At 43.3% G+C, this 23,025-nt stretch overlaps 1 protein-coding gene across 13 annotated transcripts in view; it reads right to left on the bottom strand.

Moving 5' to 3' along the window:
- Nucleotides 1–23,025, bottom strand: part of ppp6r3 (protein phosphatase 6, regulatory subunit 3) — a 141,783-nt gene that overhangs the window by 8,437 nt on the left and 110,321 nt on the right. For 9 of the 13 annotated variants that reach the window (XM_086008018.1, XM_086008020.1, XM_086008017.1 and 6 more), the window contains 7 exons: nt 22,012–22,139; nt 20,536–20,686; nt 18,228–18,325; nt 9,572–9,770; nt 6,706–6,723; nt 6,310–6,426; nt 5,500–5,589 (listed from right to left, as the gene is read on the bottom strand). In XM_086008018.1, the coding sequence (XP_085864144.1) occupies nt 5,500–5,589; nt 6,310–6,426; nt 6,706–6,723; nt 9,572–9,770; nt 18,228–18,325; nt 20,536–20,686; nt 22,012–22,139 (801 nt within the window). The remainder of the gene's footprint in view (nt 1–5,499; nt 5,590–6,309; nt 6,427–6,705; nt 6,724–9,571; nt 9,771–18,227; nt 18,326–20,535; nt 20,687–22,011; nt 22,140–23,025) is intronic. The other 4 variants (XM_086008016.1, XM_086008023.1, XM_086008024.1 and 1 more) reach the window with 2 other exon arrangements.

The raw sequence follows: 23,025 nt of genomic DNA, 5'->3' as shown, positions 1-23,025 counted from the left end.
TGCTGGTCATCTTCCAGAACTCGATAGACTCTGGAACGGTACCCATGGATTGGAGGGTAGCTAATGTTCCCCACTATTCAAAAAAGGTGGTAGAGAAAAAGTGGGGAATTATAGACCGGTAAGCCTGACATCGGTAGTGGGGAAAATGCTGGAGTCTATTATAAAAGATGTAATAGCAGAGCACTTGGAAAGCAGTGACAGGATCGGACAAAGTCAACATGGATTTACAAAAGGTAAATCATGCTTGACTAATCTACTGGAATTTTGAGGATGTAACTGGTAAAATAGATAAGGGAGAACCAGTGGATGTGGTGTATTTGGACTTTCAGAAGGCTTTCGATAAGGTCCCACATAAGAGATTGGCGTGCAAAATTAAGGCACATGGGATTGGGGGCAAGGTATTGACTTGGATAGAGAACTGGTTGGCGGACAGAAAGCAGAGAGTTGGAATAAACGGGTCTTTTTCCGAGTGGCAGGCAGTGACTAGTGGGGTACCGCAAGGATCGGTCCTAGGACCCCAGCTGTTCACAATATATATTAATGATCTGGACAAGGGAATTGGATGTAATATCTCTAAATTTGCCGACGACACAAAGCTGGGTGGGAGGGTAAGCTGTGAGGAGGATGTCGTGAAACTCCAGTACGATTTGGACAGATTGGGTGATTGGGCAGAAACATGCAAATGCACAATAATGTGGATAAATGTGAGGTTATCCACTTTGGTGGCAAAAACAGGAAGGCAGATTATTATTTGAATGGCAATAGATTGGGAGAAGGGGAAGTGCAAAGAGACCTGGGTGTTATTGTGCACCAGTCGTTGAAGGTAAGCATGCAGGTGCAGCAGGCGGTTAAGGCGGCAAATGGTAGGTTGGCCTTCGTAGCAAGAGGGTTCGAGTGCAGGAACAAGGATGTCTTGCTACAGTTGTACAGGGCCTTGGTGAGACCGCACCTTGAGTATTGTGTGCAGTTTTGGTCACCTTACCCGAGGAAGGACGTTCTTGCCATGGAGGGAGTGCAGCGAAGATTCACCAGGCTGATACCCGGGATGGCAGGAATGACGTACGAGGAGAGATTGTATCGATTGGGCTTATACTCACTGGAGTTTAGAAGATTGAGGGGGGATCTCATCGAAACCTATAAAACTCTGTCAGGGCTGGACAGACTAGCTGCAGGAAGGATGTTTCGGATGGCCGGGGAGTCCAGAACCAGGGGTCATAGTCTAAGGATAAGGGGTAAGCCATTTAGGACTGAAATGAGGAGGAACTTCTTCACCCAGAGAGTGGTGAACCTGTGGAATTCTCTGCCACAGAGGGCAGTGGAGGCCAGTTCATTAAATATATTCAAGAAGGAGTTGGATATATTTCTTAAGGCTAAAGGGATCAAGGGATATGGGGAGAAAGTAGGGACAGGGTACTGAATTTGGATGATCAGCCATGATCTCACTGAATGGCAGAGCAGGCTCGAAGGGCCGAATGGCCTACTCCTGCTCCTATCTTCTATGTTTCTATGTTGAATCCCGAAGCATACTTCTCAGCCTTTGCGATGAAAGTTCAGGAAGGCATCCGCTTCCAGAAGAGACCAGTCTCATCCGCATTAAATACCTGCTCCGGTAGGTAACCCTTCTCGGCGATCAACTTCTTCAGCTCCTCCGGGAACTTGGCAGCGGCCTCGTGATCGGCTGAGGCCGATTCCCCCACAACCTTGAGGTTAGTCAAGGCAAACCTCTTAATTTTTCAACCAGCCCTTACTCGCTTGAAACTTTGTCATCTATACTTTCCCCAGCAGCCACAGTAAGATGCTTGTAGATACTAAGGGCCTTCTTATGTACCCATGCGGAATTAACATTTGCTTTTTTCTGGTTCTGGTCTTCCAATCAGATATTAAATGCCTTCTCCATTTTTTTCAAGCTTATGGTCCCGTGGCATAAACGACACTTTAGCACTTTTCGAAGAGCCACCCGCAAAACTAGCCCTTATCGACACCTCTTTTTTTTATGGTTCTAATGGTGGACTCATTAACCCCCATTAGTCGTCCAACCAACGCTGTACTTTCACCACGGGCAAGTCTATTAACGACATCGAATTTCCTATCTAAGGTTGGTACATTCTTTGCCCTTTTTGCTACTGATTCACCTTTACCAGAGATTACGCTTAAGGGCCATGATTAAGGGCTAAACGTTCACACACACACACAGTACAGGTACAGTATATCCATGAGTGGAGCGAGGCCACGTGTGGTAGTAATTATGCTGAAAAGAGCGGGGCGGATGAATGAAGTCTCGTGTTTGGAAGCGCGACCCCTGAAACTTGAAAATTAAAAACCGCGTATACGCAAAATTCACTGCTGCGGTTGGCAAAAATTGTCGCAGAGAGGAAACCGTGTATACGTGAAATCCGCGTATGGCAAAACAGCGGTTGGGGGCGGGATTCCTGTACAGTATCAAAATTTGTGGATGACACCAAATGGCATGTATAGTTAATACTAAGGAAGACGGCTACAAAATACAGTATGACATCAACAAACTTGCAGAATGGATATGTAAAAGGCAAATGCATTTGAATATAGGTAAGTGAAAGGTGGTGCATTTTGGTAGGAGGAATAAGGAGAATACTCCTTGGAAAATAAGAGTCTAAATGGGGTAGAGGTGCAAAGGGATTAGGGGTACAAATTCGCAAATCATTAAAAGTAGCAACACAGCATAACAGCTTTAAAAAGTGCAAACAAAGCATTGGGGTTCATTTCTAGAGGGACAGAATTCAAAAGCAGAGAAAGTATGTTAAACCTATATAGAACCTTGATTAAACCAGAGTACTGTGCAGAATTAACAGGGTTTATTGCTTCACACAGAGCTCAGAAGCTCCGTATGTTTTAACATTAGCGCTGGTTTCTCCAGCATTGATGGAACGGCAACAGCTTGGTCCCGTCAGTGCCGGATACCAGGAAGTTTCCTGTAGAAGCACTCCAGAAGTGCAAAAAAGGTTTACAAGGATGATGCCAGAACTGAGAGAGCACAACTATCCGTGACAGTCAAAAAACAAGGTGCCATAAATATGAGTGTGACTAATAAGGCCTATTGCTGTGCTGTAAAATTCTATGTAATGTACTTAATGCATGACAGTGACAGTCCCTAAGCCTCCAATATACTCGATTAAAAAAGCACAATTTGTCCATCTATAAAAAATTTCAATGTGAAATCACACTATTTTGTCTCTTTCCTCTTGGATAACAAACTTGCCTTATCCCATGTAATCATAGTTACATTTTAACCAGTCAGTCCACATTCATCCAATTTAACCACTTTCAAAAAGTGAATTAGATGCGTGAAATATTATTTGAAGACTACCACAATCTTTCATATATAAAGCACATCATGCTACATTGGGAAAGGGAAAAATCAGTCCCAGAACCCAGCTGCGCATTACATGCATATTTTATTTAAACTTAAAACTAAACTTGAAGGTGTTTCTTTCAGAATATCTGCTGTCACCAGCTGGAGAAAATCAAGATCTCCTTTGAAACAAAGTGTGAAGACACAGGTAGCCATGGAAACATAGCCAAGTACACATTCCACAGTATAGAAATGCAGATTACCTTTAAGGCAACAGGGATGAGGGGTTGTTGGAGAAAAGGGGAATAGAACAGCAGCATACAAGCTCAAAGTAATGAGTTTAGTGTCTCATTAAGGAAAGGGAGGAGGACAGAGTGCTGGTGTGCATGCTGCTAAGTTGAAACCAGTTACTTTAAATAGAATTCAAGCTCTGGATTTTGTGCAACGGAAAGCATCTGTCCTGCTATGCTCCTCAGTGTAAATGCTTAATTTTCAGTAGCGTATTAAAAGACTTGCATTTATATAGCGCCTTTCACGACCTCAGGACATCGCAAAGCACTCGACAGTCAATGAAGTACTTTTGTAATGTAGGATTAATCATCTAAAAATGAAAAACTGCAATTGTGCTATACGTAAACAAAACTAGCGTTAGTCCAGCAGGCTGCCTACAGGGTTGCTGTACCAACGAGCATGTGTCAAATTGGTAGAAATGCCAAGAGGTGAATATCCATATTCACAATTCTCCAAAATTAGTGAAACACCAGGGCCCAGTCCAAGCAATCTAGGGCCAGAATCACATTTGCTACTCAGGAAGTTGGAACGAAGAGGTTAATTTTTCCATCAATACTGGTTACTTTGTTCAGAACAACAAGATCTTACACGTGTCTCCATTTTCTTTGGTGTCATGCAACTGATGTAAACCCATGTACTATTGAAATATAACTTACATGGACATCTTGTAATTACATTACAGTATAATGGCATAAACTGGATTTACCCCCAAATGTATTCTTGGGTTATATAATTCAATATAATTGGTTGTGATTTATTTAAATATTCAGAACGGGGAAATATTTCTGTACAATAGGAAAACATAGGCAACTTGCATCAGTGACAGCTGAACTGAATGAGTCACTCTAATCAAGTGAGCAAGACTTTAATAACACTCTACACTGAAAAAAACCCAAAAATCGCTCACTTGCAATTCTACAATACAAATATTGGGCTCAGAATGTGGGTACTAGTTTAATTATTTTATACATTATATGCTACATTGAAATGCTTCCCTGACAATTTATAAACAAAAATAGATTTTTTGCTTTAGAATGAGATTCCCATGTTTCCTAATAACAATCAATGGCTAAGATTAAGACGGTCTTAAGCAAGCCATGCTCATAATTTAAATCAATGCTATAAGTAATTTTCCTTTTCTGGAGTTATTCAACACCCTAGGTAATTTAATTTGTTTGGATTACATAGGATATACAGCACACAAACAGGCTATTCGGCCCAACCAGTCCATGCCAGCATTTATGCTCCACTCGAGCCTCCTCTTGCCTTTCCTCCTCTATCAGCGTTACCCTCTATTCCCTTCTCCCTCATATGCTTATCTAGCTTCCCCTTAAATGCATCTATACTATTCGCTTCAACCACTCTCTGTGGTAACGAGTTCCACATTCAACCACTCTCTGGGTAAAGAAGTTTCTTTTGAATTCCCTATTGGATTTCTTGGTGACTATCTTATATTGATGGCCTCTAGTTATGCTCTTCCCCACAAGTGGAAACACTCTCGCTGTGTATACTCTATCAAAACATTTCATAATTTTAAAGATCTCTATTAGGCCACCCCTCAGCCTTCTCTTATCAAGAGAAAAGAGACCCAGCCTGTTTATCCTTTCTCGATAGGTATACCCTCACATAGTATTAAAGCCTAAACTATTTAATAGTAACAGTATACTTAATTCATGTTTGATAATGCGTAACTCAGGAGTATTTGAAACTAATCGCCAGAGAGGACAGTTAGATAATGCATTGTGATCCACATTCATTTGCACAATGTGTGCCCACTGCATTTCCATTGAAAAAATGTGGCATGGAACTATTGGAAATAAATTAGCAATACAGACGCTATATACTGCGTGAGTATAATGCAGACTGCCGTGGAAGCTTACTTGACTTCTTCCATTGACGTCACATTGTCAACGGGCCCATTCAAGGTATCTTTTGCTCGAGATTTTATATTCTCTTCAGAAGGCTTCAAGCTGTTGATAAAATAGTTTGTGCTAAATATGGAAACTAAATGGCAGTGACACATTCATTCTACGAACAATCAATCTTTACTCTTGTAAACTGAAAATCATCTGCTTTTAGTACTGATATATGCATATATGACTTTACTGAAGAAAATGCAAACCATAAATCATTCCAATATAAAAATTGTGTGGAGAAAAAATTGAAATGGTACAATTCATGCTACGGTATAATTAATAGCCACACTACTATCTAAAGCAAAAGCCGGCTAGTAGTCATTCTATGCAGCTGCAGTTGTGTCGACTGCGACTGGTTAACTTTGAAAAACAAACTTGGGAGTCACCCCCTCCCCCCTTTTGTTTCCATAGAAAAAATTAAGTAATGTGGAGCATCAATGTCCTACTGTTCTGTACTGAAACTATGGTCCTCATGCCAGTTAAGAGGGATTTCATTAGACCACAATTAGAAATTCTTCAATAACTCATGCAGCTGATTATTTGAATTTCACACACGAAGTACGATAATTAAGATGCCTTTAAGATACAGCTTTAAACTAAAGTTGACTATATAGTAGCAACAAAGCCGATGTAGCAAATAATCCTAGATTCAAGCCTGCTTGCACATCCATTTACAAAGCAATGGGTTCCTCTAAGAAAACTAGTAAACTACAAGTTAACCTTTCAGATTTTATCAGGCACAGTTAAATTCATTATAATTTGAAATGTGCATACCCATCTGTTCGATAATCATTAGACTGCGATGTTGGAGTCACTTTCGGAGCTTCTAAGTTTTCCGGTAATACATATTTTGAAGAAACATCTTCAGAGGTAGACAACTTTACTTCCTCACTAAACAGAAAAAGACAAGTTGATCAATAAAGTTTTCAAAACAATAAAATGCATGTCCTATCACACAAGTTATGAAAGTCACTCTCCAATCATGCAGTATGTGAAAATCTTCACATGCAAATGAAAGAAAAGCATGAATAAATGAGGATCAGCTTGCAGGCACTTTAAACTTTAATGTAGTATTTTGGATGTTGTCTCAAAATCATGCCATAATATGAAAAGGAATCTATGCTTACACATACAGCATTCAGTTAATTTAGACTTAATTGTAATACATACCGATAGGATTTCAACACTCTGAAGCCACAAGCACGAGAGAAAGAGAAAGGAAGCTTAAATTGTGAAAGACTCCAACTAAGCAAGTATGATCTTGTTTTTGATTTTCAAAAAAGTTTCACACTCAAATGTTAACTGAATACAGCTGCATTAAAACATCTGGTATACTTCCATTATACTGTAAGAAGCCACTACCTAAATGTTTCCACACAACAGATCAAAAGTCTCATCATAAGCAGAATAGACAATTTTTTTCTGTAAGGAAATCTTTAGTTTTATGTCACAAAATGCAATATGCTAAAATATTAGATCATAAACTAAATATACAACTGTAATAAATGGCAGATATTCACAGACTATGTGCTACTACAGAAAGTCCCAGCGTCACAATTTTTGAAACTTTTATGACAAAGCACATTTCGAATTTCCTTCACCTAATCTAAATAAACCAGTGACAATATTTAAAAACTGTATCCAAGTGACTTGTCATGTGGGGAATGGTTACTTTTCTCTAGGTCAACTACAGGAAACTTTCGATTAACCGGCCCCTAAATAACCAGAACGCTCTATCCACCGGCAAAATTCAGGAGTCGGTTCAGGTAACTTTTTTTTTTTTTTTTACTTTTAGTGACTTTTTTTTACTCCATTTGTTGCTGTGCAAGGGTGTAGCTGAAGCTGTTGCTAAGCTACAGAGACGCTTGCAACTTGTGCCGATTGTTTTGAAGCTGTAAGCAACAAGGTTTGTTGCTTTATACGGAGCTCTGAGCTCCGTTTCTTTTACTATAGCGTTCGGTTATCCGGAATTGATGATGAACCGGCAACACGTCGGTCCCGTCCGTGCCGGATACCAGAAAGTTTCCTGTATATGGATATATAAAAACAGCTTAGTTTTTGCATCAGCTGAAGTTCAGGCATTAGTGATCAAGATTAACTAGAAGACCCGATCTCAAATCCAGCTTCTTTTTTAAAATACCAACATTGTACTTACATAAGAACATAAGAAATAGGAGCAGGAATAGGCCATTTGGCCCTTCGAGCCTGCTTCGCCATTCAATATCATGGCTGATCTTCTACCTCATCTCCACTTTCCTGAACTATCCCCGTATCACTGGATTCCCTTAATATTCAAAAATCTATCGATCTCTGTCTTGAATATACTCAACCAGAGCCTTACACTATTACAGTTCTCAAAACATTTATGCCGAGGTGCAAGTGGGGAGCATGTAGTTTTTCGAGCTGCTTTTTGTACATTCAAATACATGGATAAAATTTATGAATTTCCTGTACTCTAGTAATCTTTCACTGATTTGAAAGAAGTAACTGTTGCATCAATTCTTTTTATATCAGAGGATAATAGAAAGGCAGGCTTGCATTCTGCCAAGTGTTTTTGGAAAAAGTAGTGACTGCGGTACAGTTGCTATTTAAAGAACTGAGCGACAGTATAGCTGATACTCTGAAATGAGTTGCATTACATTGCACTTCCGGTACCAATACATCACCAGATGTGCAATGTAATGTATGCATTTTCACACATAAAATGTAATATTTTAGCTAGGTATAGCAAACAGAACATGTACAACAGCATCTGCAACACAAAGTAATATTGTCTGAATAAAATATATACATTTAAATTTTCCTTGAAAACCAAAAGCCCATCCAAAAGTAGGGAGATAATGTTAAAATGTATATAGAAACTTGGTTAGCCCACATTTGGGAGTACTGTGTACAGTTCTGGTACCCATACTGCAAAAAGGACATTGAAGCACTCAAAAAGGTGCAGAGAACATTTACAAATGTTATCAGAATTGAGAGGATGCAACCATCAGGAAAGACTGAGCAGGCTGGCTTTTTTCACTGGAAAACAGAAGACCAAGAGGGAGACCTGATAGAGAACTTTAAAATTATGAAATAGTTCAATAGGGTGGATGCCAAGAAACCACTGCCACTTATGGATGAGCCCAGAGCAAGGGGGCATAAATATAAGATAGCCACTAACAGATCAAATAAAGAACTTAGGAAGAATTCTTTATACAGTGATAAAAATATTGAACCCAATATTGGAGTGGTTGAAGCAGATAGCATTGACACCTTAAAGGGGAGGGTTAATGTATATACACGAGGGAGAAGGGAATAGAAGGGCATTAGGGGCAGGGTGGGAGGAGGTAATTAAAGTGGGAGGAAGGCTCATGTGGAGCATAAACACTGGCAAAGACTAGTTGGGCCCAAGGGCCTGTTTTTTGCACTGTAGATTCTATGTAATTCAGCTCAGAGAATGCTCTGTTATTCTCATGGATGTATTAAATGATTCAGTAGGTCTTTATTTGATTCCTAGCAGAAATCCAGTCATAAATGCATTGAGAACAGTTTAGTGATGCAAGGTGCAAATATCTATTTAACTGTAAATTGCAAGACCTGAAGAAATGAGGGCATCAAGAAAATGCAAGACAAATAAAACTTGAGTTTAAGAATGGAAAGGTCCCATGCATCAAAATTTACTTTCCGCTTACGACAGATATTTGAAACATTTATCACCCTTCAAATCATCATCTTCTCTACATCACATAATTCATCCCCTCCCTCATCTTCAGTCAAAATCCAAATCAAATTTAATAAACAACAGACGAGATTGGAATGTCATTTTGTATTGTCAGTATTTTGAGTCCCAATATTATGGACAATCACTGAAGTTTGTACGTTAACCTTCATCGTGAGAATCTGACTAACATCATGAAATGCCCCAATTCAATTTTGTGGGGTTTTAAGTTAGGAATGGAGGAAGAAAAAAAGTTCACTAAATATTCAAAAAAAGACAATGAATACAAGATCGAAACACTCAATATTCTGGGGGATTTCAGTACACTCAACCTACCTTTTAAACACAGCAGTTTCAGTTTTGGCATCTACAGTAAGGCTGACTGTCTCTTTCATGGAGCCATTTGTAACTGTCTCTGTTATTTGGTCTGTAGCCACCTCCTCATCCTCTCCATCAGACAAGTTGGCTTCTACATTTAATGTGGTTGACACTGCTCTTTGTTCCTTGCAGGCAAGCTGTGAGGTTGCAACAAAATCTGTAGTTTGAAGACAGGATTAAAGATCTGTAGAGCTCCATAACTAGGCATGTAGATGGAGATCACATTTGAAAACTTGGTTGACCTTTACCTCAGACAATGTACAATGGTGTAATATGTGTTTTACTTTAAATGATTTGTTTAACACATTAAGCTCATCTGACAGCATAGGTACCAATTTTTTTTTTTGAAGCACAATTGAAGAGTACAATTTACCAAGAAAAATCAGAATATATAACATTTTATAATTGTATTAGGTTTTATTGTATTGTATTTTCTTCCTCTAAAAAAAATCAAATTTATTTTCACCTCTTAACTAGTAAACTTTTAAATTTTATACAAGTTTTTTTAAATAAGATATAAAGACATTTAATATAGAAAGGGGGGGGGGGGTGGAGAAAGAAATAATTGATAAACTAATCAACTAGAAAGGATAAAACACCTGGTCTGCATCATGCATATTAAAAGTAGTTAGGGAAGAGATAGCAGAGGCCCAGTTACATATATAAACAAATAGAAAAGGGAATAGTGCTAGAAGAATGGTGGGCAGCTAATGTTCTATCTCCCTTTTTTAAATATAGGAATCACAAGTCCAGGGAACTATAGACCAATTAGCTTAACATCGGTAGTAGGAAAGATATTGGAATCCTTACTCAGAGATCCTCTCTCCAGAAAACATCTAGAAACTGAAAATAATAGAAGTCAGCATGGATTCCAAAAGGGAAGGGCATGCTTGACCAACATTATTGAATTCTTTGAAGAAGTAACAAAGGGTAGGTAAGGGTAATGCAGTAGACGTAACATATTTGGATTTCCAAAAGGCCTTCGATAAGGTACTGCATAGTAGACTCATGACTTAGGTCAGAACATGGAGTCAGGGGACCAGCAGCAGAATGGATAGCAAACTGGCCTCAAAGCAGAAGAGGTTAAAAGGTAGTTACTCAGATTGGCAAAAGGTGGTTTTACACAAGGATCGGTGCTGGGACCACTGATGTTCACTATTTACATAAACGAATTATACTCAAGAATCAGGAGTCCAATTTTGAAATTTGCAGATTACATCAAATTGGCAGGTGTAGTTAATAAAGGAGGACTGTGACAAAACACAGGAAGACATTAATAAACTTGCAGAATGGGTGTATAATTGGCAAAATAACTTCAATATCCATCTCAGCCTACTCCTGAGGTCCCCACCATCACAGAAGCCAGTCTCCAGTCAATTCGATTCACTCCACATGATATCAAGAAACGACTCAGCGCACTGGATACAGCAAAGGCTATGGGCCCCAACAAAATCCCAGCTGTAGTGCTGAAGACTTGTGCTCCAGAACTAGCTGCGCCTCTAGCCAAGCTATTCCAGTACATCTACAACACTGGCATCTACCCAGCAAAGTGGAAAATTGCCCAGATATGTCCTGTCCACAAAAAAAGGACACATCTAATCTGGAAGATTACCGCCCCATCAGCCTACACTCAATCATCAGCAAAGTGATGGAAGGAGTCATTGGGAGTGCTATCAACTGGCACGTACTCACCAATAACCTGCTCACCAATGCTCAGTTTATATTCTGTCAGGGCCACTCAGCTCCAAACCTCACTACAGCCTTGGTCTAAACATGGACATGGACAAAATAGCCAAATTTCAGAAGTGAGGCGAGACTAACTGCCCTCGACATCAAGGCGGCATTTGACCGAGTTTGGCATCAAGGAGCCCTAGTAAAACTAAAAGTCAATGGGGACCCAGCACAAAGGAAGATGGTTGTGGTTGTTGGAGGTCAATCATCTCAGCCCCAGGACATCACTGCAGGAGTTCCTCAGGGCAGTGTACTAGGTCCAACCATCTTCAGCTACTTCATCAATAACCTTCCCTCTATCATAAGGTCAGAAGTGGGGATGTTCGCTGATGATTGCAGACAGTGTTCAGTTCCATTCGCAACCCCTCAGATAATGAAACAGTCCGTGCCCGCATGCAACAAAACATGGACAACATTCAGGTTTAGGCTGATGTGGCAAGTAACATTCGCACCACACAAGTGTTAGGTATTGATTATCCAACACGAGACAGTCTAACCACCTCCACATCACATTCAATGGCATTACCATCGTCAAATCTGCCACCATTGACGAGAAACTTAACTGGACCAGCCACATAAATACTGTGGCTACAAGAGCAGGTCAGAAGCTGGGTATTCTGCAGCGAGTGTTTCAGCTCCTGACTCCCCACCATCTACAAGACACAAATCAGGAGGTGTGATGGGATACTCTCCACTTGCCTGGATGAGTTGAGCTCCAACACTCAAGAAGCTTGACACCATCCAGGACAAGGCAGCCTGCTTGACTGGTACCCCATTCACCACCTTAAACATTCACTCCCTCCACCACTGCACATTGTGGCTGCAGTGTGTACCATTTACAAGATGCACTGCAGCAACTCGCCAAGGCCTCTTCAACAGCACCTCTGCCACCTAGAAGGACAAGGGCAGCAGGCGCATGGGAACACCACCACCTGTAAGTTCCCCAAGTCACACACCATCCTGACTTGGAAACATATTGTTGTTCCTTTATCGTCGCTAGGTCAAAATCCTGGAACTCCCTCCCTAACAGCACTGTGGGAGTACCTTCACCACACGGACTGCAGCAGTTCAAGGCAGCAGCTCACTGCCACCTTAGAGGGCAATTAGGGATGGGCAATAAATGCTGGCGATGCCCACATCCCGTAAATGAATTAAAAAAGACATAGAAAAGTGTGAGGTGCTACATTTTGGGAGGGAGAATAAGGAGGCCTCATCCTCCTTGGAAAATAAGTATCTAAATGGGGAAGAGGAACAAAGGGATCTGGGGATAGATACACAAATCACAAAGTAGCAACGCAGGTTAATACGGTCATTAAAAAAACAAAGCACTGGTGTTCATTTCTAGAGCGATAGAATTGAAAATCAGAAGTTATGTTAAACTTGGAGAGAACCTTGGTTAGACCACACTTGGAGTACTGTGAACAGTTCTGGTCTCCATATTATAGAATCACAGATATAACAACAGAAAATGCTGGAAAAACTCAGCAGGCCAGGCAACATCCGTGGAGAGAGAAATAGAGTCAACGTTTCAGGTTGAAACCCTTCGTCAGGACTGAAAAAGCACAGGACATGAAACAGATTAAAAGGCCAGTTTGGGGGCTGGGAAATGGGGATGAAAGAACAAGAGAAGAAGAGACATTAAGAGGTATTCAAAACGAGGCGAGATGGTGATAGTACTAGTAAAGAGACAAAAGACAGCTCTAGATTAGGAGTAAAATGCGCTGGCAGAATGACAGACAGCTGCCATGTGGGCAAGAAAAAAAGGGGGGGGGGGGAAGGGCACAAAACAAAGGTGTGGATAAAAAATGTAAAAATATAATGGGGGCCGAGGTTATGATCTGAAATCGAGTCCGGAAGGCTGTAAAGTGCCTAATCGGAAGAGGAGGTGCTGTTCCTCGAGCTTACGCTGGGTTTCCATGGAACAATGCAAGAGCCCGAGTACGGTGAGGTCTGAATGGGAATGGGGCGGTGAATTAAAATGACAGGCGACCGGAAGCTCGGAGTCACCCTTGCGGACTGAACGGAGGTGTTCCGCAAAGCAGTCACCCAATCTGCATTTGGTCTCCCCAATGTAGAGGAGACCACATCGTGAGCAGCGAATACAGTATACCAAATTGCAAGAAATACAAGTAGATCGCTGTTTCACCTGGAAGGGGTGTTTGGAGCCCTGGACAGTAGGAAGGGGGGAGGTATAGGGGCAGGTGTTACATCTCCTGCGCTTGCACGGGAAGGTGTCGGGTGAAGGCGCTGGGGGTGATAGAGAAGTGGACTAGGGTGTCTCGGAGGGAGTGGTCCCTACGGAATGCTGAAAGGGGAGGGGAGGTGAGGGGAAGATGTGTTTGGTGGCAGGATCACGTTGGAGGTGGCGGAAATGGCAGAGGATGATCCGTTGAATGTGGAGGCTGGTGGGGTGAAAGGTGAGGACAAGGGGAGCCCTATCGTGGTTCCGGGAGGGAGGGGCAGGGGTGAGGGCAGAAGTGCGGGAGATAGAACGGACACGGTTGAGGGCCGTGTCAACCACGGTCGAGGGCAGTGTCAACCACGGTAGAGGGGAATCCTCGGTTGAGGAAAAGGGAAGACGTCGAAAGCACTGGTGTGGAAGGTGGCATCGTCGGAGCAGATGCGGCGGAGACGGAAAAACTGGGAGAATGGAATAGAGTCCTTACAGGGGGCGGGGTGGGAGGAAGTGTAGTCCAGGTAGCTGTGAGAGTCAGTGGGCTTGCAGTGAATGTTGGTCAATAACCTATCCCCAGAGATGGAGACGGAGAAGTCGAGGAAGGGAAGAGTCGGAGATGGACCATGTGAAGGTGAGGGAAGGGTGGAAATTGGAGGCAAAGTGAATGAAATTGTCTCGTTCAGGGCAAGAGCAGGAAACGGCACCGATACAGTCATCAATGTACCGGAAAAAGAGGTGAGGGAGGGGGCCAGAGTAGGACTGGAACAAAGTGTTCCACATACCCAACGAAAAGGCAAGGGATAACCTGCTGACAAGGGTGGTGCTGTTGTTGTTTGGCGAACCGACCTCTACCTAGCGGAAGCTGAATGCCAACTCTCCGACAGCTCCTCCTACCTCCACCTGGACCATGACCCCACTACCGAACATCAAACCACCATTTCCAAGACTGTCACTGACCTCATCTCCTCTGGAGATCTTCCCCCTGCGGCCACCAACCTCACAGTTCCCCAACCCCGCACAGCCCGCTTCTACCTTCTTCCCAAGATCCACAAACAGGACTGCCCTGATAGGCTGAAACGATGGGTCTGTTCTTACCCCATGGAACTTATCTCTTCCTATCTCGACTCTATCTTTTCTCCCCTTGTCCAATCTCTTACCACCGACATCTGCGACTCTTCTGACGCCCTCCGCCACTTTAACAGTTTCCAGTTTCCTGGCCCCTACCGCCTCCTTTTCACCATGGACGTACAATCCCTCTACACCTCCATCCCCCACCAGGATGGCCTGAGGGCGCTCCGTTTCTTCCTTGAAGAGGCCCAACCAGTCCCCATCCACCACCACCCTCCTCCGCCTGGCTGAACTTGTTCTCACATCGAACAACTTCTCCTTTGACTCCACTCATTTCCTCCAAATCAAAGGTGCTGCTATGGGTACCCACATGGGTCCTAGCAATGCCTGCCTTTTCATGGGATATGTGGAACTCTCTTTGTTCCAGTCCTACTCGGGTCCCCTCCCTCAGCTCTTTTTCCGGTACATTGATGATGCATCGGTTCCGTTTCCTGCTCTCGCCCTGAACTAGACAATTTCATTCACTTTGCCTCCAATTTCCACCCTTCCCTCACCTTCACATGGTCCATCTCCGACTCTTCCCTTCCTTGACTTCTCCGTCTCCATCTCTGGGGATAGGTTATTGACTAACATTCACTACAAGCCCACTGACTCCCACAGCTACCTGGACTACACTTCCTCCCACCCCGCCTCCTGTAAGGACTCTATTCCATTCTCCCAGTTTCTCCGTCTCCACCGCATCTGCTCCGACGATGCCACCTTCCACACCAGTGCTTCCGACATGTCTTCCTTTTTCCTCAACCGAGGATTCCCCTCTACCGTGGTTGACACGGCCCTCGACCGTGTCCGTTCTATCTCCTGCACTTCTGCCCTCACCCCTGCCCCTCCCTCCCGGAACCACGATAAGGTTCCCCTTGTCCTCACCTTTCACCCCACCAGCCTCCACATTCAATGGATGAACCTCTGCCATTTCCGCCACCTCCAACGTGATCCCACCACCAAACTCATCTTCCCCTCCCCTCCCAGCATTCTGTAGGGACTGCTCCCTCCGAGACACCCTAGTCCACTCCTCTATCACCCCTTCCCCTTGCACCTTCCCGTGCAAGCGCAGGAGATGTAACACCTCCCCCCTTCCCACTGTCCAGGGCTCCAAACACCCCTTCCAGGTGAAACAACGATTTACTTGTACTTCTTGCAATTTGGTGTACTGTATTCGCTGCTCACGATGTGGTCTCCTCTACATTGGGGAGACCAAACACAGATTGGGTGACTGCTTTGCGGAACACCTCCGTTCAGTCCATAAGGGTGACCCCGAGCTTCTGGTCGCCTGTCATTTTAACTCACCGCTCCATTCCCACTCTGACCTCACCGTCCTCGGGCTCTTGCATTGTTCCACGGAAACCCAGCGTAAGCTCGAGGAACAGCACCTCATCTTCCGATTAGGCACTTTACAGCCTTCTGGACTTAATATCGAGTTCAACAATTTCAGATCATAACCTCGGCCCCTATTACATTTTTACATATTTTTATCCACACCTTTGTTTTGTGCCCTTCCCCCCCTTTTTTTCTCTCCCACATGGCAGCTGTCTCTCATTCTGCCAGCGCATTTCACTCCTAATCTAGAGACATCTTTTGTCTCTTTACTAGTCCTATCACCATCTCATCTCGTTTTGAATACCTCTTAATGTCTCTTCACTTCTCTTTTGTTCTTTCATCCCCATTTCCCAACCCCCAAACTGGCCTTTTAATCTGTTTCATTTCCTGTGTTTTTTCAGTCCCGATGAAGGGTTTCGACCTGAAACGTTGACTCTATTTCTCTCTCCACGGATGTTGCCTGGCCTGCGGAGTTTTTCCAGCATTTTCTGTTGTTATTTCGGATTTCCAGCATCCGCAGTATTTTGCTATCGTTATAGAATCACAGAATGGTTACAGCACAGAAGGTGGCCAGTCAAGCCCAGGCCGGCTCTCTGCAAGAGCACTTCAGCTCAGTCTCATTCACCCGCCCTTTCCCTGTAGCCCTGCAAATTTTTTTCCTTCAGGTACTTATCCAATTCCCTTTTGAAAGCCACAATTGAGTCTGCCTCCACCACCCTTTCAGGCAGTGCGTTCCAGATCCTAACCACTCGCTGCGTGAAAAAGTTTTCCCCTCATGTCGCCTTTGGTTCTTTTGCCAATCACCTTAAATCTCTGTCCTCTGGTTCTCGACCCTTCCGTCAATGGGAACAGTTTCTCTCTATCTACTCTATCTAGACCCCTCATGATTTTGAATACCTCCATCAAATCTGCTCTTAACCTTCTCTGCTCTAAGGAGAACAACCCCAGCTTCTCTAGTCTATTCATGTAACTGAAATCCCTCATATCTGAAATCATTCTCGTAAATCCTTTCTGCACCCTCTAAGGCCTTCACATCCTTCCTAAAGTGCAGTGCCCAGAATTGGACACAGTACTCCAGTTGAGGCCGAACCAGTGTTTTATAAAGGTTCATCATAACTTCCTTGCCTTTGTACCCTATGCCTCTATTTATGAAGCCCAGTATCCCGTCTGCTTTTTCTAACCGCTTTCTCAACCTGCCCTACAACCTTCAATGATTTGTGCACATATACCCCCAGGTCTCTCTGTTCATGCACCCACTTTAGGATTGTACCCTTTAGTTTATATTGCCTCTCCTCGTTCTTCCTGCTAAAATGTATCACTTCGCACTTTTCTGCATTAAATTTCATGTGCCACGTGCGTCTCCCCATTTCACCAGCCTGTCTTGGTCGTCTTGAAGTCTATCACTATCCTCCGCACTGTTTACTATACTTCCAAGTTTTGTGTCATCTGCAAATTTTGAAATTGTGCCCTGTAATCCCAAGTCTAAGTCATTAATATATATCAAGAAAAGCAGTGGTCCTAGTACTGGGGAACACCACTGCATACATTCCTCCAGTCCGAGAAACAACCGTTCACCACTACTCTGTTTCCTGTCACTTAGTCAATTTCATATCCATATAAAGGATACAGAGACACTGTAAAAGGTACAAGAAAGAATTACTAGAATGATACCAGAACTGAGAGGTTATACCCATCGAGAAAGATTGAACAGGCTGGGGCTCTTTTCTCTAGAAAAAAGACTGAGGGGTGACCTGATAGAGGTCTTTAAGATTATGAAAGATTTTGATACAGTAGACAGAGAAGACGTTTCCACTTGAGGACAAGACCAGAATTAGGGGCCATAAATATACGATAGTCACTAAAAAATCCAATCGGGAATTCAGGAGAAATTTCTTTACCCAGAGCGTGGTGAAATTGTGCAGCTCGCTACAAGGAATCGTTGAGACGAATAGCTTAGATGCATTTAAGGGGAAGATAAATAAACACATGAAGGAGAAAGGAATACAACGATATGGTGATGGGGTTAGCTGAAGGGGGGGGTGAGAGGAGGCTTGTGTGGAGCATAAACACCAGCATGGACCTGTTGGGCTGAATTACTATGTAGAAAGCCAATTTCAAACATGCTGAATTGCATATTACATTATATTTATTCAGTAACACTATTTTCAGTTTATAGGCAAGTTACCCGTACAGCTTTCTCCATTTTTATAACATTTAAAAAAACTTATCAATTCAACATCTGTGACAAGCAAGGAGGAAGATTACCTTCAGGATGTGTCGTTACACTATTGTGATGGGGATCCACTGGGTCAGAACTGGTTTCCATATCAACCGGGGAGCTACTTCTTAAAGGATCTTTTGAACTGAATGGAAAAATATTTGGTTTATTTCAACTTACTCTTTGGTATTTACCAAATGCATACTCCTTTACACAACATGCAACATTACGGCCAATGACAACATTTGGAACTGCCTGCCTTAGGTATCCATATTATGATGCTAGGTACTTGGGAGTCCTTAATGCAATTTTTTTTTTTTTTTTTTTTTTTTTTTGAAGTGGGGCAATTTCTATCTTCTCATCTAAAATGTTATCTCCTACAGCAAGAGATTCACAGAATGCTACTGCAAGATGGGAAGAGATTCACAGAATGCTACTGCAAGGTGGGATTCAGTCAGCAAAGGAGTGCAACAGATGCTGCATCTAATGCATCAGTTTTGGAACTCAGGACAGGCGGAGTTAGTTCCCAATAATGCTGTTCTGAATTACTCCAGCTGTAAGCAAATTGAGGGTTGGGGTTCAGAAACAGAGGTAAGTAATGCCAATGTAAAGTAAGCAGAAGTTACAATGTGTGCATACTCTTGTTTATTATTGTTCCCATAGAAATGCCATTTCCTGGTTATCCACCGGAGCAAAAAACACAGCCTCTAGCTAGTGCTGCAACAGGAAAATGCATTTGAACTGGGGAAAAAAACAAGGCAATGGTTAGGTCTGCCCTGCAATGGCTCAGTGAGCAAATACACCACATGGTGTGGTACCGAGTCATAGAGACCATAAGGCTTCCAGGTTCACACTGCTAACTCAACATGAAGCATATTACAGCTGGCAGCAGTGATGGTGCTACATTAGGCCTAAATGTCTGAGTTTTTCTTTGGGGGGGGGGGGGGAAAGAGAGGGGAGGAAAGGGAGAAAACAAATCAGGTGATACAGACCCTTTAAGATTGCACTTACGTTATCAATTTTGCATCACAACCTGACTCGAGGGGAGGGGTGCAAGATGGTAGCCTCACTCCTCTTGGGTTTTAAGTCACATTAATTAGGGTGCAGATGAGAAATATAGAAAAATAGGAGTAGGCCATTCGGTCCTTTGATCCTGCTCCGCCATTTAGTATCATGGCTGACCCTCTCTCAATACCATATTCCCGCTCTCTCCCCATACCCCTTGACGCCTTTTGCGTCTAGAAATCCATCTATCTCCTTCTTAAATATATTCAGTGACTTGGCCTCCACAGGTTCACCACCCTCTGAGTGAAGGCATTTCTCCTCATCTCAGTCCTAAATGTCCTGAGACGGTGACCCCTCATTCTAGACCCCCCCCCAGCCAGGGGAAACATCCTCCCTGCATCCAGTCTGTCTAGCCCGGTCAGAATTTTATACGTTTCAATGAGATCCCCTCTCATTCTTCTAAACTCTAGTGAATACAGCCTAGTCGACCCAGTCTCTCCTCATACGACAGTCCTGCCATCCCAGGAATCAGTCTGGTGAACCTTCGCTGCACTCCCTCTATGGCAAGTATATCCTTTCTTAGGTAAGGAGACCAAAACTGCACACAGTACTCCAGGTGTGGTCTCACCAAGGCCCTGTATAACTGTAGTAAGACAGCCTTGCTTCTGTACTCAAATCCTCTTGCAATGAAGGCCAACATACCATTTGCTTTCCTAACTGCTTGCTGCACCTTCATGTTTGCTTTCAGTGACTGGTGTACAAGGACACCCAGGTCCCTTTGTACATCAACATTTCCCAATCTATCACCATTTAAATAATACTATGTCTTTCTGTTTTTCCGATTCTTTAACAACTGGTCTTGGATCAATAACCAGAGCTTACAAGTACTCTAAAACATCTGCAACCTTTATGCTGTTATTTTGGTCAGGTGATCTTTCCTTACTCTAATGTATTCAAGAGCTTATTTTGAAACGTTCTTTGACAGCTGGAGGTAGCAGAGATTTCAAGTGACAGTGTAACACAAAATACATTTATTTTAATAGAACCAGGTAGGTTGGACAAAATCTTGGTACACGAGATTGAACTTCTTTCAATAAATGTTATATTACACACTAAAGGAAAGGGAATTGGTGTGCGGGTAAGAGACCAAAGGCAAAAATCAAAGAGAAGGTTTTAGGAAGATCCTAAAGCATGGAAAGAAGTAATGTGGTAAAATACTATTGGAAGGGAGTTTCAGAGGACTGGCGCGTATTGCTCAATGATCGGCCTCCAATAGTAGATTGGAGGGGAGCATTAATAATCATGAATACAACCCGCAACAGGATTTTTTTTGGATGTGCAGAATATTACCTTAATTGAGATGAAAAATCAGAAAAAGTAGCCCATCCAGTTTCCTGCGAGACGGATTGGCCTGAACTCCACAAAGCAGCTTCACTAGAATTTGCTGCAGTTATATTTGCAGTTTCCATAGGCACTTCAAAGTTTGCTGTCCATCCTGGGGCTGTAAAAACAGTTATTGCAATTAGCAAAGGTGCTTGCTCGACTGAGTGAATAAAACCTTTGGGTGGTTCTGGGACATTCCCAGTCTTTTCAATTATAGTTAATATACTTTGACAGTTCTAACTGTTGTTCATTCCTTAGCTTCCTATTTTGTCATTTAATTTCTCTAATCACCTTCTAACCTGCCCCCATACACCATTGTCTAACAATGGGAGACAGGCAACTGTGCCAGAGGCCTCTATCAATGCTATGTTGACACAAGTAGTCAATTCACTAATTTGGATGAACACTTGAAATGCCATAGCATACAAGGCTACGGGCCAAATGCTGGAAAATGGGATTAGATTAGACAGGGCTTGATGGCCGGCGCGGACGAAATGGGCCGAAGGGCCTCTTTCTGTGCTGTATAACTCTATGACTCTATAATTCTCTTCTCTAGCAGAGGGGAGGGTTATCAAAGTCTCCAGTACGTTGTCTAAGTGCCAATAGTTTATCATGTGATTTAGCAGGTTTATGACTATAGGGGCCATCAGTCAAGCCTAATCTTGTCTTTACATTCATATTTCCAGAAGGGTCATAGGAGACCAATCAGAACTACTAATACTAAATCCAACTGCAATACCCCTCCCACCATTCTGGCTGAGATCTGCTACTTGGTACAGACCTGGAATGTTTCCAGTCAGTACAGTCCAGTACAACATCCAATGTATTTTACCCAGCGTCACTAAAATTGCATTTTAATAGTTCAACGGCAACAAAGTTTGTTACACCTCTGTGATCTTGATCTGAATCTAACCAATGCTTATGATGTCCTCATTATGTCCTTTCCTGTAGCTCGAACTTAACAGAAATAAGCTTAGGGCATCACAAAACATCTCCCACAGCACACAAATTTAGAATATTCGGCACCAAACAGCAGAGATCAACATAAAGAAAATGAAAAATTCCATCATAGTTGAGACTACACAGTGCATTTACAGTGTCCCAGAGGTTAGAAAATGTACATAACCACTACATCAGGGAATGGCTGAATCTGATATTTGGTTAAAAAGGACACACGTCAAGCAACAAATCCTCATTACAAGGGTAGAGAGAGAAAACCATTTTATTCCATAGCAAGGTCATTCCAGTTTGAATACAATAATGAAAGATAAGAAGTTATATTAAAAGTCTCCATGGCACAAATTGAGTATTTGATTTGTGAATAAGAGCAATTGTGCAGTTTAGAAGAGCATTCCTCAAATATTTAAGTTTCACAATGGTTGTATCCACATCATTCTAAGATCAACCAAAATGCATCAGGGATGCATTGCAATCGCTACTTGCCATCATTTGTATCTACTTCCATTCTTTCATCTGGATTGGCACTACTGGGCTCAAATGAATTATTCCGTTTATCCCCATCTTCATCTTCAGAATCTGTGCTTTCTTCACTGTCTGTGCTGCCCGAACTTCTGCACAAAATAGAAAATAAAGTTGTTGTAAATTTTGATTTAAGTGTCAAAAAAGCTTTTTAAAACTTTTATTTCTTGGTATTAGCTGAACCAAGCCAAGGCAAGGGGGAAAAAGGTGGGAGGGAGAGGAGGGAGATGGTGGAGAGCGGGGGGGGGGGGGGGGGGGGGGGAGAGAAAGAGGAGAGAGGAGGGGGGGGGGAGGACGAGGAGGAAGGGGGGGGGAGGACGAGGAGAGAGGGGGGGGAGGAAGAGGAGAGAGGGGGGGGAGGAAGAGGAGAGAGGGGGGGGAGGAAGAGGAGAGAGGGGGGGAGGAAGAGGAGAGAGGGGGGGAGGAAGAGGAGAGAGGGGGGGAGGAAGAGGAGAGAGGGGGGGAGGAAGAGGAGAGAGGGGGGAGGAAGAGGAGAGAGGGGGGGAGGAAGAGGAGAGAGGGGGGGAGGAAGAGGAGAGAGGGGGGGAGGAAGAGGAGAGAGGGGGGAGGAAGAGGAGGGGGAGGAAGAGGAGAGAGGAGGGGGAGGAAGAGGAGAGAGGAGGGGGAGGAAGAGGAGAGAGGAGGGGGAGGAAGAGGAGAGAGGAGGGGGAGGAAGAGGAGAGAGGAGGGGGAGGAAGAGGAGAGAGGAGGGGGAGGAAGAGGAGAGAGGAGGGGGAGGAAGAGGAGAGAGGGGGGGAGGAAGAGGAGAGAGGGGGGGAGGAAGAGGAGAGAGGGGGGGAGGAAGAGGAGAGAGGGGGGGAGGAAAGAGGAGAGAGGGGGGGAGGAAGAGGAGAGAGGGGGGAGGAAGAGGAGAGAGGGGGGAGGAAGAGGAGAGAGGGGGGGAGGAAGAGGAGAGAGGGGGGGAGGAAGAGGAGAGAGGGGGGGAGGAAGAGGAGAGAGGGGGGGAGGAAGAGGAGA

Source organism: Somniosus microcephalus, chromosome 15 (genome assembly GCF_052327205.1).
Source record: "Somniosus microcephalus isolate GS21.2 chromosome 15, FLI_Smic_1.0, whole genome shotgun sequence".
NCBI classification, from domain to species: Eukaryota; Metazoa; Chordata; class Chondrichthyes; order Squaliformes; family Somniosidae; genus Somniosus; species Somniosus microcephalus.
Note: the sequence above shows the minus strand (reverse complement) of the source record. Positions and strands in the feature narration are given on the sequence as shown.